Source organism: Adiantum capillus-veneris, chromosome 29 (genome assembly GCF_014529385.1).
Source record: "Adiantum capillus-veneris isolate H3 chromosome 29, ASM1452938v2, whole genome shotgun sequence".
Classification (NCBI taxonomy): domain Eukaryota; kingdom Viridiplantae; phylum Streptophyta; class Polypodiopsida; order Polypodiales; family Pteridaceae; genus Adiantum; species Adiantum capillus-veneris.
In genome coordinates, this window is record NC_140959.1 from 54,581,221 (window position 1) to 54,599,963 (window position 18,743).

Here is an 18,743-nt window from a genome sequence, read left to right on the forward strand (position 1 = left end):
TAGAGAAAAACTGGATGTTTTTATTAACTTTTTTGCTAACCCAATGAATCATTTGTTAATCAATAATCAATTAGTACACATGAGTAGCCATTAAAGCCTGCAAACCTTCACTATACATTTATTTCCTTATTTCTTCATCAATAACACAACAGTGTGGGCAGCAATGCTGCGATTCTCTCCCAAGCTATCGACCTTTTCATGGGTTTTGGCCTTGATATTAACGACTGAAGGATCTGCACCAAGCAGCTCACAGAGGTTCGACCTTATGGCCTCCTTATGGGGACTCAACTTTGGCCTTTGTAATATGAGGGTGGCATCCAAATTGCCCATAGTATATCCCGCTTCATGCATCAATCGAACCTGCAGACCCTCAACTGAATGTCAGCAAAATGAAAAAGAATTATTCATAAAATCCAATTTTAAACAACACTCACTTCATGCCACGCGATTTGCCTTTCTAAAACCATATAAAAGCACCACTGAAACAGAGATGCTGCTGCTGCATGATAAGAAAGAGACGGATCCAATCTTGACATCGAAAGGGCACAAAAATTAAGAGGCACAAGCCTTCAGGATTGTACTTTGGAGCAGATAGGGCTTTGATTCTTTGGGCACTGGATGGGGGAGATCATCAGTTGATTGAACATGTGAACTAGGGCAGTTCCAAGGTACTAGTAGTGCTTTTTGTGGGCATGTGAAGGCACTAAATGCAGACAAAGTTAAGCTTATTATACTCTATGTGAACACCCACTTTTTGGAAATTCTTGATCTTTAGAATTTCCTTGAATTATTTGGCCTTTGTCTTTAGGGCAGTATGAATTATAAATTTTTTGGGAAATCCCGGGTATTTTGGGGTTTTTCCTCATGCAGACAAGCTGCAGAGTCCTATGAGACTACACCCACATATGTAGGCAAAGGACATGAAACTAAACAATTAAATCTTGAAACTTATTTTGTGAAATGTATTGTAGTTTGTTCACTGTAATGATCGTAAGGTGTAGCAACAACTTCAAAACAAAGTCGACATGCTCTAACTATTTTAAGTATTTCTTAAGCCATGATCCTATTTTGATAGTATCAGACTTGAGACAGTCGTTCGTGGTTCACTGCGATGCTTTAGGGGATTGCATTGGGGCCAAGCTTAACCAAGACGCTCATGCATTGGCTTATGGAAGTAGATGGTTTAAGGATGTTGAATTGCTCGCCTCTATTGAAGAGAAGAGGCAAAACTTATGGCTACTATACATGCTCTAACTATTTGGAAGCATTACCTTCTAGGAGCCTACATCATGATACACCTAGATGAATCTAGGAAACCCCAGATACACTTATAAAATATCTGCGTATGATAGTCACCGACGCAAGACTATATAACCATCAACTCCATCATGCATAGTATTGACTAAATACTATAACATCTCCACTACGTCAATATGCATGTCTATTTTAGCATTGTCAACACAAGCTACAAGTCATCAATTACAAGATACAATCACAAAGAAAGCCACTTGGAACTTGGAAAAAAAAGAGAAATAGCTAGTAAAACAATTTTTGGAGCATAAAGTTTAGTTATTCGAATCTACAGACAGAAAAGATGTTTTAAAGTTGAAATGGGTTTCCCAATTCAAATGTACCACAGCACCAGGATGCTTGATTGTGGCATGGAAACAAGGAGACGAAGACGACGAGGCACATCGGCTTGGAGATTGACCCATAGAGGCACACAAGACAGGATCAGTTAAAAGGGGCTAAGGCATAGAGCTGGGTATACGAAGCGAGCGCATTTGGCAGTGAAACTGACTAGCACTTCAACACAGGTGCATAACTGAAAACGGAAAAACATTGCACAAAGAGAACACCTGCCACAGACGCATAAAAGGTGGAGTTGTATCGAAAATGATTGGCCCCTAAGGTAGACGCCCTATTGGCGGACTATATGGAAGCCATACAACTCGGTACCAGTACCTCACCCTGAAAAGGGGGGGGATGTCAAGTGCACATCTAGCCCTATGTGCACGTGGACAAGTTGTACTTACTTTTAGGGTTTAGGTCAGCCTAGGAAGTGCCTGGCACCTTTGTGAACCTGTACGCACGACGTGCATGTCCACGCACTTAAGAGTAGTTGCATACCCTTTGATTGCACAACCCATTAGCATTAGCATTAGTACCTAGCACCAAGCATAAGCATTTTCACCGCATGGAACCTTTTTCCTAAACTGCACAATAACCGCCTCTTAAGTGCATTTTATTAAAAGGTGACTTTTCATTTACCCAATCGTTGGATTTGTTGGGATGGCTGCCCGACCCAGACATTTGCACCTATATATGTGGCCCCTTGGGCGCTAGAGAAAATCAAAGGAGCAGGAAGAATAGCCTCTCAGAACCAGCAACACCCAGTTTTTGGTGATCACCATCATCATCGGTGTTTTTCCCATGAGTACCTAGCGTTTTGCATCAGCGTTTTCAGCCACAGTAGTGTTTTTGCTTCATCGGCATCCCGCCGGAGTACCAAGCACATCAGCCTAGTGTTTTTGCTTCATCATCGCCATTCCTCCGGAGCACCCAGCAGATCAGCCTTACCCTCGTCGCTGTCGCCATTCCCATCGCGGCCAAGACAGCAGTTCAGCTTTCAGCCAGCAATCCAGTTAGCGTTTTTCTGATTTTCAGTTTTCAGCCATTGTCGTCATTGACGACAGCAATTCAGCCCGTAGCCTCGCAACACTATCAAGATTCCATCAGCACCTCTAGCGTTTTCAGATTTCAGCCCATTAGCTTCGACATCATCGTCGTCGTCGTCGTCGTTGACATCGTCGTCGACATCGTCGTCGTCAAACATCATAGCATTTAGAACCATTGTACCAGACTTTGTGCAATCTAAAGCAAATACCTCTCTAGCAATAGAGAGGGGGGCCCTTGGAGGAGGGTTTGGGACCCGACATCTGGTGTCATATCTTCTCTCTCTCTCTATCTCTCTCTCTCTCTCTCTCTCTCTGTGTGTGTGTCTATTTTCTCTCACAGCTTTCCACTCTATTGTTTTGGTCATTGCTCAATCTCTCACTAAGTCAAGGAAGGCACTCCCTTCCCTTCAGTAAAAGGAACCTTGAGCACTCATTGATCACTCATCCTGAGCTTGCACCATCATTCACTTTCACTGCACATTACAGGTGCTAATCACACTAAATCATCTATGGCATGTATATTTGGCATGCAATAGAGGACGTTTGCGATTTCAAGAAGGGGGTATGTCACGAGGCTGTGGCAACCACTAACCTTAGTTGTTGGTTCTTTCCCTTGATTTTTATTTAATTTTTGAGACCCTCTTTTTGAAGTCACAAATGGACGGACATTGTGTGGCCAGTGTGAAACGGCCGACAGCCGAGAGTTTCACCCGCAATAGTGGAGGGCAGGTTGCCACGAGATGGTCAGGCTAGTCGGCATCGAAATCCGAGCAGTAAAAGTATGTCTAGGCTCTGTTCAAAGTCGTTTAGGCCCCTCGCAACACCTATAAGTTGGTGGGTACTAGAAAATTAACTCAAAAGAGGCAGATTAGACACATGGCAGTAGGAGAGCAACCCGCAAGACAACACACACTCAAGAAGCTGCAATCTCAAGAGGGGGCGCCCAATTTTGGAGTGGGGACTAATTTTTCAACTCAGTGTGACTAGTGTGTGAGTAGTGGGTGCAAGTGATCACAGCTTTAATGGAAAGCTTGCCTTCTCCCTTGTCTCATGTAGCGCGACAATTTGCTCTCGCGCATCTCTCTCCCCTTTGCACATATAGTTGGGCTTCTCAGTTGACCATGTACAGTTCTGGGGTTTTATGCATGTTTGCCAAGGCAAGAGCCTTCAGAACAAGTACCGGATTAGCTAATTGCTAATCCCCCATAGGTACGCATATTTCCATCATGAAGGATTGCAAAATCGGAGAGTTTCTCGCGTGAAAACTCATCCGATTCAAAGGGGAACTGTCCCATTGCGTGTGGAGCACTTGAGACACGCATACACGTGTTCGCTCCGCCCAAAACGATCCAAAACAGAATTACAGCCTGTTGTGTTTTTCTGCAAGTTTAGGGTTTCGCACCTAAACTGTAGAACATCGCTAGGGGAGCCTCGGGAAAGCCTTGGGATGCTTACATAGGGCTTTGGGCACCTGACAGTGACAAAACAAGAAATTACAGCACACTGAAATTGACCTGCAGCTCACTGGAAAGCTTCCAAATTGCAAGGGAAAGTGTCCTTGATGTGTACTTTCACCTACATGGGTTTTTGCGCCGTTATGCTAGCGAAATTGGGTCAAAAACGTGCAATTACAGCCATGGACAGGTTTGGACAGCTTGGTGAGAGTTAGGTGAAAGCATTCGGATCGTCTATTTGCAATTAGAATAAAGAAATACCGAAAGGGGCGCCGGTCTTTGGGGCGCTTACAGGGTGTCGTTGTTTGCTTGGAAGCACTCTAGCTCCCTGGCCGTGTTTTTGTTTGAAGTGTTAAATTCCAATCACAGGTTTATTCGTGAAGTTCCTCTGTGTCGTAACGTTTAACGGTGTGAAGATCGGATGAAAGCGAAAGTCTATTGCCCTACGGGCCGGTTTAAATTTTCCTCTTTTCATTAGCGCGCACACACCCACATACATAGACACACCCGAGAAGAGAGAGAGAGAGAGAGAGAGAGAGAGAGAGAGAGAGAGAGAGAGAGAGAGAGAGAGAGAGAGACCTCCACATGCTGGGCCCTGGAAAGCAAGGTTGGATCCGTACTGTACGGCGTGCAATACGTATGGATCATACTGTACAGTCACGCTTTTTTACGATATGTAATTTCAGCCTCTAATCGAAAGCATATGTTTTGTGGTCTATATTCGCCTACATAATATAAGGATACCTACCCATTACAAAGAGTTGATAAAATAAGCTTCGAGCGTTTTTGCGCAACAAAAGGTTACAGAGAACTTTGCTACAGTTTGCACAAGAGGCTTCTACACACACGGTAAGTGTCTTGTAGTCTCGTGCCATCTCTCTCTATGAGTTTCTCCTACTCTATCCCTCCAAAATGCTTTCAAGTGAATGCTTTGCTTTGGGTGTTTTTGTCGTAGGTCCATCATGCCTCGCAAGTAAACCCCATCTTCAACGAACACACCAATGCTATTGCGGTAGTGAACACACCAAGGCAAGTAGGTTCAGGAACATGCACTTGGAGGTGCAAGTACCATGGAAAGCAAAAGACCAGCACTGTCACTCGTGTGATAAAGCACCTTACAAGCGTCGATACTACTGGCCATTGTGGAGGATGCAAGGATGTTCCAAAAGCAAACAAGGATGCTTTGACACTTGAGTACTTTCCCACAAGAACCGTCCCTTCATCTAAGAAAACCAAAGCACATGTAGCATCAGAGTACGCATTACACGATGCCTTGTTCAAAAATCTTGGAGATTCACCTACAAATACATGAGCTGGGGCAGGTGGGTTGCAGGCTACTGACCCACCTCCTACTGCCACTAGGAGGAAAAGGGCTCGTCTTTTTGAGGATGCAGATGAGGATATGGAGTCTGAAGATCAAGAGGCAAATGTGCCTAGGCAGACGACTTTACCTACACGTTGGTGCAACCAAAGTTGGTCGAGCCTAGAGGTGGTGCCAAGCAATGCTAAGGGTGCAGACAAGTGCATGGCAAAGTGCTAAGGCATGTGCAAAGGCCCTGGGCAAGTAAGGGGTGGTTGAAATGCATGGTTGATGTGGTTTTTTAGGCCAGAAATGCTCGAGAAGGGCCAATTGGGGTGGCAGGCCTAGGTGTCCCGAGTATGGAAATTATGCCTTGGAATGTGGTATTCGAGATGCTCTAGGAGCTGCGGTCCAAACGGCTCCTCAAACAGAGATTCAAGGTGAAAGTTATGGCTGTCTAAAGATGGAATGCATGGCACATTCCTTACGGATAGGGCAAGTGGAGACAGGTGGCCAGAGCTGATGTCGATGGATGTGAAGTGCTCAAGTTGTGGAGCATGTCAATCTTTTCGGATCATCAATCGAAGCTCGAACGAGAAAGATATGGCCAGTTGAAAGTTTGTCAAGGGCCAATTGTGTGCCCACTTGACCGCATTGGTAAGCGTGCCATCTGGAGGTTTTTGAGCCCCGCCAAGGATCCCGGAGGTAGTGCACATCATGTGGAGTTGATAGAAAGTGACAGCTCCTCAATCGAGAAAGTTGAGGGGGAAAAAAGTTTTTATATTGTTTTTTGTTGGGTGTCATTAATCCCCAATGGGGCGGAGCTCTATAGCGTTGCCACATGGCATCCACTTTACCACCTATGTGAGGCGACGGTAGTGCTCTATATATACTGCCATGGCGCCAAGTCAAAGGCATCTCAAAACGTAAGTTCTTGGCGATGAGCTGATGGCGATGGCGTTCCGGGGCACTGCCTCCATGCGGCGTTATTGAACGCTCCTGAGCGATAACGGGCAACGGCCCTGCCGAGCGTCGGCAGGGCCGACGCTCGGCGTCGACGGTGGCAGAGTTGTTCGCAATGATGACGTGGCAGGCCCAAGCGCCCGTTCCCGCGAGCCCAAAGAGAAAATCTTTTAAATTGAAGGGAGAGAAGACACTAGTGCCCCCCTCCTCAAGGTGATGAGAGTGTGGCAGTGTGAGAGGAAGTTGGAAAGGCGATTCAAGGGCCTCAAGGCTTGTATAAATTACCAAATTCGGAGTCCGAGGGGTCCAATAAGATCAAAGTTTCCAAAAAAAGGTGGGGCCCCCTATAAAACCCTTTTCTAATCTTTCAAAGGGCTTTTTCTCGGTTTTTGGACTGTCATTGATCAAAAAGCGAAGGGACAAGCTTTAAGGGCACTCTATTAAGCAATATCAAGCCATTCCCCCCAAGTCTTGTGGTTGCTCTTATTTGCTGAAATTTTCAGCCTATTGCATCTCTCTTGTATACACACTTGTGGTTGAATTAAAATGGCTTCTTCCTCTTCCGCATCTGACACTAAAAATTAGATGGAAATCAAACGGTTCGATGGTCAAGGCTTTGATCTTTGGCAAGAACACATGCAAGGTATCCTTTTCCTAAAGGATTGTGAAGATGCATTGGAAGAGAATAAGCCGCAAGGTTTGTCTGACGAAGAGTGGGCCAGGTTGAATAAGAAAGCTATGGCCTACATCAAAATGGCTATCAATGACGACATTTTGATGGACATCAAGCGTTTGGACTCTGCTTATGCAATATGGCAAAAGCTAAAGTCCAATTATGAAAACACCACGCCTGTGAACCAGGTGCATTTGATGCGAAAGTTGGTGAATATGCAGCTTGATGACTCGAAGACAGCTTCTGAGCATTTGAGTGCTTTTACAGGTGTGTTGAGTCAGTTGCAGAACAGTGGGCTTCAACAATTTGATGATAAGCTGAAAGCTATTTTCTTGCTTATGACACTGTCAGATACTTGGGAAACTTTGGTTGTCTCCTTGAGCAATAACCCCACCCTCACATATGATGGTGTGAGAGGGTCTATTCTCAATGAAGAGATTAGACGCAAGTCTAGTGGGGAAGGTGGCAATTTTGCCTACAATGCAAGAGGTAGAAATCAAAAGCGTGATGCGGACAACAGAACTCAAAATAGAAGTAAGAGCAAGACAAAAGATAAGGATGTCACTTGTTATCAATGTGGCAGAAAGGGTCACGAGAAACCCAATTGCAGGTATTTCAAGAAAGAGCGGGAAAGGAAGAAGGAAATGCAAGAAAAGAAGAAGGAAAGGGGAAAAATCAGCAGGTGATTCCTCTAGGGATGCTGAGAATGCAAATGTATCCTCTAGTGTCGTCATTGAGGAGTTGTCAGACGTCGAGGAAATTTTGGTTGCGGCTTCATATGCCTCAGATTTGGTGATAACTAATGCAGAAGACATGCTTATCTCGAAGAAAGATGTCATTGATGCATTACTTAGTGCTAATGATGGCCTATCCCAGTCTTGGATAGTGGATTCTGGTGCTTCATTCCATGTGACTGAGTGCTTTGCAATATATGTTGCAGGCAATTATGGCAAGGTATACCTTGGTGATAATTTTTCTTGCAATATTGAGGGAATGGGTACTATGCGTTTGGCTCTTAACAACGGTCAAGAGCTTGTGTTGAATGATGTCAGGTTTGTACCAGGCATTAAGAACAATTTGCTATTTGTTGGCCAGTTAGATGCACATGGTTATATGACAATTTTTGCTAGGGGTTCATGGAAGTTGCTTAAGGGCTCTATGCTTGTTGCAAAAGGGTCTAAAAGAGGTACTTTGTACTATTTACGATGCAAAGCTTTGCCTGACAAGTTTCTTGCTGTTGCTGAAGTTGCTTCACACACGGAATTGTGGCATAAGAGACTTGGACATATGAGCCAAAAGGGTATTGATGTGCTTTCCTCTTTGAAGAGGGTTGATGTAAAAGGCAAAAACTTTGATTTTTGTAACGATTGTCTTTATGGAAAGCAAAAGAAATCTTCTTATTACTCTGGTGTCTCTCGCAAAGCTAATCCTCTTTATCTTATTCACTCCGATGTATGCACTATGCCTATTAAGCCTTTTGGTGGTGCATTGTATTTTGTTACATTCATTGATGACTATACTAGGAAAGGATGGGTGCATTTGTTGAAAAGTAAGAGTGAGACTTTTAATGCTTTTAAGAAGTTTCATGCTTTTGTCACTACGCAAAAGAGTACTAAGCTTAAATGTCTCATATCTGATAACGGAGGAGAGTATGTATCTGCTGAATTTAAACATTTTTGTGATGAAAATGGAATTAAAAGGGAGTTGACAACCCCTTATAATCCGTCTTCTAATGGTGTGGCTGAGAGGTATAATCGTACTTTATGCGAGAGAGTGCGTTGCATTTTGTCCACCGCTAATCTTTCCCAAGAGTTTTAGGAGGAGGCATTGAAAACTGCAGTTCATATTTGCAATCGCTCTCCTAATAGTACGTTGAAAAGTGACATTCCAGAGGAGGTTTGGTCTGGCAAACCTGCCTCTTATGATCATTTGAGAGTATTTGGCTGCGAAGCTTTTGTTCATGTACGCAATGACTTGAGAACAAAGCTTGATATGAAGTCCATTAAAGGAGTCTTCCTAGGTTATGGGGAAGAAGGTGAAATGGGCTATAGAGTGTGGTTACCACAGTTTAGAAAGGTAATATGTAGCCGAGATGTAGTGTTCAATGACGCAAAAGTGCTTAAGAATGCTACAAAATCTGATGCTAACAAGAAAACAATCAGATTTCAGTCTTCCGTGCCACCCATTGATGTTGAAAAAGAGCCTCATGATGCACAACCGCAAGCTGAAATTGATAATCAACCGGTTAACCTTGAGCCAGAAGAGGTAGGACATGGCCAGCCACCTGAATTGGCTGAAAATGATTTTCATCAGCATGATAGAGCTGAAAATAAGTTGCCTTATGATGTAGAACCGTTGCCTTAGAATGTAGATCATTGGGTACGTAGGTCAACTCGTTTGAGAAGGCAACCGTAGAGATTTAATCCCTCTTTGGGTTATGTAATGTTAACAGATGAAGGTGAACCTCTTACATATAAAGAGGTGTTGTAAAGCTTACGACTCTATGTGTCCTTTTTGCTCTCGTTGCGGTGTTTGATTTGGAATTGAATCAAATGGATGTAAAGACAACGTTTTTGCATGGTGACATTGAAGAGGACATATACATGAAACAACCTGAAGGTTTTGTAGTTCCTACACGTGAGGATACAAAAAGGGATGAAGATTGGGTGATGCAGAGCATATTTTGGGCATGCGTATTAAAAGAGATAGAAAGCTGAAATTGTTGTTTTTATCTCAAGAAAGGTACATTGCAAAAGTACTTGACAGGTTTAATATGGCTGATGCTAAGCCTCTTGGAGTACCTTTACCTCCATACACTAAGCTTAGCAAAGCAGATTGCCCAAAGGATGAGGTGGCATTAAAAGCAATGAAGGGAATCCCATATGCATCAGCTTGTGGTTCTCTTATGTATGCTATGGTTGCCACTTGTCCCGACATTGCTTATGCAGTGAGAGTTGTTAGTCGATACATGTCGAATCTTGGCAAAGCGCATTGGGAAGCTGTCAAGCATTCTGAGATATTTGAAAGGTACACAATCAAAGTGTATTTGTTATGGAAAAAGTGACTTAAAGTTGTAGGGATATTGAGATGCAGACATGGTAGGTGACACGGATACCAAGAAATCTACCAGTGGATATGTATTTGCCATTGCTCGTGGTGCAGTCTCTTGGTGTTCTAGGTTGCAAAAAATTGTGGCATTGAGTACTACTGAGGCTGAATATATTTCAGCCACAGAGGCTTCAAAGGAGGCCATTTGGTTGGGCAGATTTGCAAAAGAACTTGGCATGCCTGCTCATACACCCGTGTTGGGTTGTGATAGCCAGAGTGCTGTCTATTTAGCCAAAAATGCCATGTTTCATGCGCGTACCAAACATATAGATGTGCGGTACCACTTCATTCGTCACGTATTGGAGGATGGTCTAGTCACCTTGACTAAGATCCATACACAGGATAACCCTGCAGATGTTCTCACCAAGAGTCTTGCTAAGGCTCAACATGAGCATTGCATACAGCTGGTGGGAGTTGGTTAATTTAGTGGGAGGTTGTTGGGTTAAAGGCCTAAATAACCCCTTTTTGTACATTTTTATACTTTGTCCAGGATGTTCAATGTGAACCTGGACACATTTTTTTTAAGTCGCTTATAATAAAAGTGGGAAAACCCAAAACTCACTTATTGAGTTTTCCCCAAAAACGTGAGCCCTCTCTCTCTCCCTGCTTCAATCTCTAGCGCTTCCTCTCTGCTGCACTCCGCCTCTTGCTTCTTGCCCCAAACCTGTGATATGATTTTGGACATTAGATGATTTCGGGAGTATAACCCTCTCATTGATTGGACGGACAATACTCTCACTCTAAATGCCAAAAGAACCTCTCCCATGATCATTTGTGGTGAAGAGGGTCTGCATTCTTTACCTCTCATTTCTCATGTGCAGGCGAAGCGTGAATTAGGACGAGGAGCACAAGCGGCATTCATCTATGCCTCTCCAGTTACCCAGAGCATTCAGGCTCCAGACAAGTATTCAGCTTTGTTTACCAAGTTTAAGCATCTCTTTTTGCAAAATGATCTTCCACCCCGTCTCCCACCCGAGCGGCCAGAGGACGGCCAGAGGACCATCGTATCGAGCTTACGGAGGGGACACAGCCTGTCGGTAAGACTCACTACCGTTTGAACAAGACTCAAGAAGAAGAGTTAAGAGTGGCAACTCACGGAGCTAGTGGCCAAAGGATTCATACGTCCTAGTGTAAGTCCTTTTGCTGCTCCTATTTTGTTTGTCCGCAAGAAGGATGGTTCGTCTCGTTTGTGTGTTGATTACAGGGTATTGAACAAGATGAGTTTCCGATGCCTCACATTGAGTATATCCTCGATAGGCTCAACGGGGCAAAGGTTTTTAGTAAGGTCGATCTCAAAAGTGGATACCATCAGGTAAGGGTATTCAAAGGTGACATCTACAAGACCGCTTTTTGCACAGAGCGAGAGCAATGGGAGTATGTGGTTATGCCTTTTGGATTAACAGGTGTCGTGGGTACATTTAACCGTCTCATGGTAGGCCGTTTTGGCGATATGGTTGGTGTATGTATGTTCATCTTTCTTGATGATATTCTCATTTTTTCTGCATCGTGGGAACATGAAAAGGATGTAGAAAGGGTACTAACCCGTTTGGATGAGTGTCAGCTATACATTGCAGCTAAGAAGATTTCTTTTGCTTTCTATAAAGACAATCGTTACAAATATCCATTTTTTTGCCTTTTACATCAACCCTCTTCAAAGAGGAAAGCACATCAATACCCTTTTGGCTCATATGTCTAAGTCTCTTATGCCACAATTCCGTGTGTGAAGCAACTTCAGCAACAGCAAGAAACTTGCCAAGCAAAGCTTGCATCGTAAATAGTACAAAGTACCTCTTTTAGACCCTTTTGAACAAGGATAGAGCCCTTAAGCAACTTCCATGAACTCCCAACAAAACTGGTTGTATAACCATGTGCATCTAATTGGCCAACAGATAGCAAACTTTTCTTAATGCCTGGTACAAACCTGACATCATTCAACACAAGCTCTTGACCAACTTTGGTTTTAATACTGGTTTCAATGATTGGTGATTTTACTCTGGGGTTGAGTAGTGAGAAATGATGATTGAAAAGTGTTGTTTTTACTCATGGCCCGGACCCTTGTGGTTATTTTACGGGGGTAGAATTGTTGTTGTGAACTTTGAGGACGCCTGGCTTGTCTTTTTGCATCACGGTGATGGTTCGGTTCCGAACCTGGAGAGTCCCATCATTCTTGTCGTACCAAGGCATGCCCAAGAGAACATCGCAATTGCCCACCTTCATGATATGGAAATCAGCTTTTCCATGATAATCTTGAATAGTCACGGGAAGAGCACCAATCAGCGGTACTACTTTCTGAGTTTTCCCTATGGCTAGCTCAGCTTCAATTTCTCCACCCTCTGCATCATAATCAAAGTGCATCTGCTTTAAAAATTCTGGATGGATGAAGTTCTCTGTAGCTCCGGGGTCAAAGAAAATAAGGGCTTTAAAGCCATCGACTTTGCCATATGCTCGACACAATTCATTTGTACTCTCAAGGCGTATGCCATAAATATTAGGAACTAGTCCAATAGCGGGTCTAGCTCTCTTAGCAGGAGGTGGCGTTGGGGTTCTATCGACCATTGGTGCGGGCGTCGGCTCCTCTGGTCTATCAGTGCGTTTGGGACAGTTAGAACGATTATGTCCTGTTTGAAAGCATCCAAAGCATCGGCCTTCTTGTAGTAAGGTGTCTCATTGTTGAGGCATCAAACGAGGCCTTTGCAGTCAATTTTCACGAGACTCTCGAGAATTTTGTTCGTTGTTGCCGAGAGTTGTGGTTAGTGGCCGGAGATTCTTTTGTGGTAAACTCTATCTTTCCCTTCATTAGTTTGTAGCCGACTGCGGCATGGTCCATAAGTTCTTGCATGGTGGAGACCTGCTTGGATAGACAATATTCCTGCAATGGTGATGGTAGTCCAATGGTGTATTGCTCGCATCGAGCCTCCAAGTGAACAGATCTAAAGGACACCGGAAGGTAGACGTCGAGAAACCTTTGGTTGTATTCGTCCATGGTTTCGATGGCAAACATTTTCAAGTTGCCCCACTCTGCCAAAATCCGGACTTCCAACATAGAAGTCATGTAACTACGTGCAAAAACTGTCTTGAAAGCTTGCTAGGTCCTTGGAGCATGCAATTGTGTCGCGACTGAACTCCACCATTGCATAGCATTATCTTTAAGAAATCCCCCTGCTCGAGAAATCTTGGATTCTTCTGTATAGTTCCCCAAAGCATAGATGTTGTCGAATTGTTGTAGGAACTCCAATGCTTTCTTGCGATCCTTCACCCTAGAAATTTGACTGTCGTACCGCCATGTTTGAAATCTTTGGGTTGGTTAGGCGCATATCCCGAGTATGGATAATAAGGGTATCCATATGGGCTCCAACCATTGTAGCCTGGTGGCGGTGACGGTGTTGGTGGTGGAGGTGGGGGTAATGGCGATGGCAAAGGCGGTTGCACTGGATCAGGATCAGATGGCTGCACCATATTCCTAAAAACTCCCCCGATCGGAAAAGACAGCTGAGAAGGTTGCCAGTTGGAAGCTCTCGTACTTTCTAGTGCCGGAGAAGGAGGTACAACCTGGGGCATCAGAGGGGGTAACATGTAGTTCAAAAATTGTTGAAAACTTTGCAGCATCGGAAGATTTTGCTGAGGATGCCGCGAAAGAATGTCGTGGAGTTCGTTGAGCAAAAACTGCAAATATTTAGTTGAATCCATGTCTTGGGTTCTTTATGACTTATGCCCTGTAAGACAAAGCGATGAAGACCCGGGCGCGCTCGATGCGCGATGAAGTAAGGGTGGAAGTGGCTAATAAGTCCGGGGTCGGGACTCGAAGATACTTCAAGTAAAATTCCAATAGCTGTGTCTGCTCCTTTGACCGGTATGCTTTCAGAAAAGCACACACCTGATGCTCTGATACCATTGTCACAACATCACGTGCCAATAGAAAAGAACAGACTGAATAGACTTTTAGTACTTCAATAACAACTGAACTGAGAGAGAGAGACGACACGCGACACGGAGTGGCGGAATTCCACCCCAGAGAGTATTGGCCCCAAACCTTGGCACCCCTTTCGGTATTTCTTTATATTGCATCAACATTGTACAAGCCAATACTCCAGACTATGCACCTTCTCCAGGAAGCATGCCAAAGAATGAGCCCTTAGCACATATTTAAAGGCCCTAGGCCCCAAAAAGCAGTTTACATGAAAAGCCTTCAAAACTCAAAAGCTTCTGGTCCAAAAGCAATGCCAAAAACCTGCTAGTGCGATTTGGGGAATTCCGTACAACTGCCACGTCATCAGTCATCACAAAATACGGAGCGTCCATACAGCTGCCACGTCATCAGTTTTGCGTGTGTGTGTGTCTTGCTTTATTTTAATCTCTGTATGTCACTGGGGCCCTATCAAACGGAGTCCCCATAAGTTGGTAGGACTTCTTCTTCTGCTACTTGTTCTTCTTAGGGTTTAGGCCCCTCGGCCGGCATCTGTAAGTTGGCTCCATTCTTCAAGGCTTTGACACGTCAACAGTTTGTGGTAGATGGTCAGACAGAGATTTACAATCAGTTGGCTTTTGATGTTTTAAAGTCATATGTGCATGATCAGCAGTCTCATTGGGAGCTCTATCTCCCATTGGTTCAAGCTATTTTGAATGACTCTTTTTCCTCTGCCATTGGTCGAACTCCGTACGAGGCAGCTTTTGGCTGTCCGTTCCAGTCTTTTTGACTCGCTCGGTCAGTCAAATGCCTGATGCCAATGTTGAAAGTCAATCATTGGATGAGATTTCTAAGAGTGTGAAGCTTCGGCTAAGCAAGGCTCAGAGTCTTACTCGACAAGCTAACAAGCATCGTCAAGATGTTTCGACCAAGGAAGGGGATTGGGTTTATTTAAGAATCATGAAACAACGTCTTAAGCAAGTTGGAAAGAAATGTCCTAAGTTGTCTTTCAGAATGTATGTCCATTTCCTGTCATTAAAAAGATAAATGAGGTTTCTATGAAATTGCAATTCCCTAACTCATGGTCAATGCACAACGTTTTCCATGTTTCTTGGTTGAAAGTGTTTAAGGGAACACCTCCAAAGGACATTTCCGAAGAAGAAGAACTGGAGATCATCGATGAAGCTGAAGTCATGGAGCCGGAGCAAGTGTTGTTGCATCGGTTTTGCCATGGTTCAAAGAAGCAAGTAAGACAGTATTTTTTGAAGTTCAAGGATCGAGAAACCCACAGGGCAGTGTGGGTCGATGAAGAGTTTTTCAAAGATTATCCCGAATTGTTGGCAACCTGCAAGGAAGCCATGCAGATCGGTACCAATACCTCACTTTAAAAAGGAGGGGATGTCACGTGCACATCTAACCCTATGTGCATGTGGACAAGCTACTTCAGGTCCAAGATTCAGGTCAGCTTAGGAAGTGTTTTGGCACCTTTGTGAGCCTGTGCGCAGGTCGTGCATGTCCAGGCACTTGGAGTAGTTGCATATCCTCAGGTTGCACACAGCATGATCATCAGCATTACAGTCACTAGCCATCATGAGCGTTTTACAGTGCACAGAACCCATTTTTCCTATTTTAGCCATTTTTCACTTATTATTAATAAGTGACTTTGTTGGGAAATTGGGTAGGGCAAATTTGCTAGTCTCTTTAAAAGAAACCTAGCGCTAGCACTTTCTGGCAGAGGAGGCAACAGAGTACCTACACTTGCAGTGCACCTTCTCAGCAAGAACCGACAGGATAACCTAGCGTTTATCAGCCATCAAGACCGGGCACCCTTGGACTTTATTCCCATCGTACAAGTATTTGGGGAGTCGAGCAACCATCCCCAGCGATTAACCCTAGGGAAGAAGGGCGCCCCCGTTATTGGCAGATTGTGCAGTGCTGGTGTACTCTCTCGTGTTGTAGAGTTTACCCGCAAGGCTTGTCCACTTCTCTCTGTCTGTCTATCTCTCTCCATCTTCTCTCGCTAGCGTTTTTCTCTCCTCTCTCTCTTGCTGCACTTTGACAATTCCATCCCCTCCTCTTCCTCCCTCCTCCTCAAATTTGCAGGGCAGGGTAGTGTATGTTAAATGCTAATGCTTACATAATTAGGCACAGAGTTGCAAGTATTGTCACTAGTGCCAAACAAAGATGACTTGCATAAAGGCCTCAGTTGAGTTGCAATTGTTGTCACGAGTGCAAAGCAAAGATGACTTGCTCAGTTGAGCGCTTGGCCCCAGCAGCCAACTCCGGCCTATGTAGGGCGACCTCATGTAGCTAAGATAGCATTGCTTCGCACAGTACTAATAGATCTCGAATTCATAGTGCATACCTAGGAAACTAGATCATCAAATGGCAGGGGCTGTTGTGTGCATTGCCAGGCTTGTTTATTTGCAGCGACTAGTACACAGTTCACTGAAAGACGGCATCTAGAAAGGCACAGAATACCACTGCAAATTAGCCGTAAAGTAGACGATCCAACAGAAAGTAATTAATTGTAGACTAGCCCTAGCCCAAGTCCACCGCATATGCTCTACTTGATCAATAGACAAGGACATCATGTACCAATGCATAAAGCAAACGTGATCAGAAATGCCAAGTGCCCTGGCCTTTGCTCCAACAACCCAATTGTCAACTAGTAATACCTGTGTCAATTTATGATGATAACACATACTCAAGGTACCCTTCCTGCTATTGGTCAAAATCTAGGGAAGAATTAGATTGATTGAGACCAATTAGTAAAAACACCCACCAGCTATGGATGATTGGGTTCCTTATATATGTGAGATCCAGCCATCCAAGTGTATTTTTATGATGAAAGTAAATAAGGTAGCGTGCTATACTTTTAGTATCGTCAAATACACAAAAGGATGATGCAAAGGATAGTGTCTGGCTGCTTTAGACAGTTTACTCTTCAGAGCTGCTGTAGATGGCGTTCATGGATAACGCAGGCATCAAAGAGACAAGTGACAATCATTCGACTACTTGAGTGCCATTTGACTAGGTAGGTATCTACCTGCTAATTTAATTACTACAAGTTTTTCACAAGGACCAGAAATATTGCTCTGAAAAATCAAACTTAAATAAAAATTCAAGTTGAAAACAACAAAACTCTTCAAGCCATGAGAAACGTGTGGTGCAATTACAGAAAAAATAGCTTTAAAAAACACACAGCTTCTTTCACAAATCTTCTCAAGCAAAACATGCCAAAATTCAATAAATCTCTTCAAGGCATGAGAAATGGGTGGTGCAATTCCAGAAAAAATAATTTTAAAAAACATACAGCTTCTTTCACAAAGACTGAAGATGCAGCTCCTTTCCATTTTGGATCATTGTCTGGAAAAATCTGTCCAATATCAGGAAGGCCGAGGGCTCCCAAGATAGCATCCACCACACAATGGAGGAGCACATCACCTACAGTTCAAAAATACAACTAAGGTAGCAGATTTGATGCATGGCATCCAGGCATATTGAAAATGACAAGAGAAACGTGACAAATTTAACACTATATCATATGAGCAAGAATGCATACATTTGAATAATAGCAGGAGTTGCATGCATGAACATTCAAAGATCAAAAATTGAGCTGAGATAGTGAAAATTCTTACCATCAGAATGTGCTTCACATCCTCGGTCATGTGGAATATTCACACCGCCAATTATAAGAGGCAAATTGGGCTCCAGTCTGTGAAGATCAAAACCATGCCCGACTCTAAAAGGTAGTACAGGAGCCTTCTTCACATCTGCAACGACCGCTTCAACAAGAGGGGAAGCCGCTGCAGTGGCTTTGCATACTAATTTATTTGCAGAAAAATTCAGCCTCTTTCGCACTTGTGTCTGCCTATTTTGTTGCCCAGAACAGGAAATGGGACCTAATCAGCATTCTAATTTCTCGTTCTCATAACAAAAGAAGAAGTATTCCAAAGAAAAGCAGTCATTACTCAGGATAAGGTGGTATGGAAAGCTTGCTAGCTGGATGAGGGAGGAGGTTCCGTCGTATTGACGACGCATTGTTGTGCAGACGACAGGGACTTGCCAAACCAAGAGCTGCCATGTCCGCCCACCAGGAAGTACGCTGCTAAGTGCCAGAAGATGCTTAGATACTAGACACTAGATGCCTTATACGTCGTCCCAAAAGAAAATAGCGAATTGGAGAAAGGTTTTAAGCCTTGAACTCAAGCCTACTACTCGCTCTACTTTTTTTAAAAATCTAATACTCTCAAAGATACCCTTTCCAGATTCCATCCCCCCTTTTTGTGTGATTGTGCTACCGTTTTTGTTCTCTATTGTCTGCAGCCTCGTACTCACAACACGATTGCGGCCTGCCTCGCAACCTCTACCGGCAGCCTTACGCTCAGCAGGTCGTGACTAGTGAGCAGACACATCGTCAAGCCTTGCTACAGAGAGAGAGAGAGAGAGAGAGAGAGAGAGAGATCTCCTTTTGCCTTGCCCTCTCTTGTGCCAGCAAACGGATTACTATGTGTGGAGAAACTACAACGAACGCAGGTATCCCATAGCCTTGGCCTCCTTACGCTCCCTTGTTCCATGAGAGAGAGAGAGAGAGAGAGAGAGAGACTCGACAAAGACGTCTCCACGAGAGAGAGATAGAAAGAGATAGAGGGACAACATG

The 18,743-nt window shown here is 43.9% G+C and overlaps 1 protein-coding gene across 1 annotated transcript; it reads right to left on the reverse strand.

The window, feature by feature from the left end:
• Positions 1-18,229, reverse strand: LOC147419215 (2-C-methyl-D-erythritol 2,4-cyclodiphosphate synthase, chloroplastic-like). The gene is made up of 4 exons (XM_086506421.1): positions 18,055-18,229; positions 17,722-17,954; positions 17,397-17,527; positions 1-360 (listed from the first exon to the last, which is right to left on the reverse strand). Exons 1-4 carry the CDS (start codon positions 18,165-18,167, stop codon positions 127-129), a joined length of 711 nt encoding a protein of 236 aa, XP_086362547.1. The 5' UTR covers positions 18,168-18,229; the 3' UTR covers positions 1-126.
• Positions 18,230-18,743: the final 514 nt, after the last annotated feature.

Excerpts from the sequence above, each read along its gene's own strand:
- LOC147419215 (XM_086506421.1), bottom strand. The coding sequence starts at position 18,167 with ATGGCAGCTCTTGGTTTGGCAAGTCCCTGTCGTCTGCACAACAATGCG. Across the intron at positions 17,955-18,054 it reads TCCATACCACCTTATCCTGA|GCAGACACAAGTGCGAAAGA; the intron begins GTAATGACTGCT and ends GCAACAAAATAG. Across the intron at positions 361-17,396 it reads CAGTCTTTGTGAAAGAAGCT|GTTCGATTGATGCATGAAGC; the intron begins GTATGTTTTTTA and ends GAGGGTCTGCAG.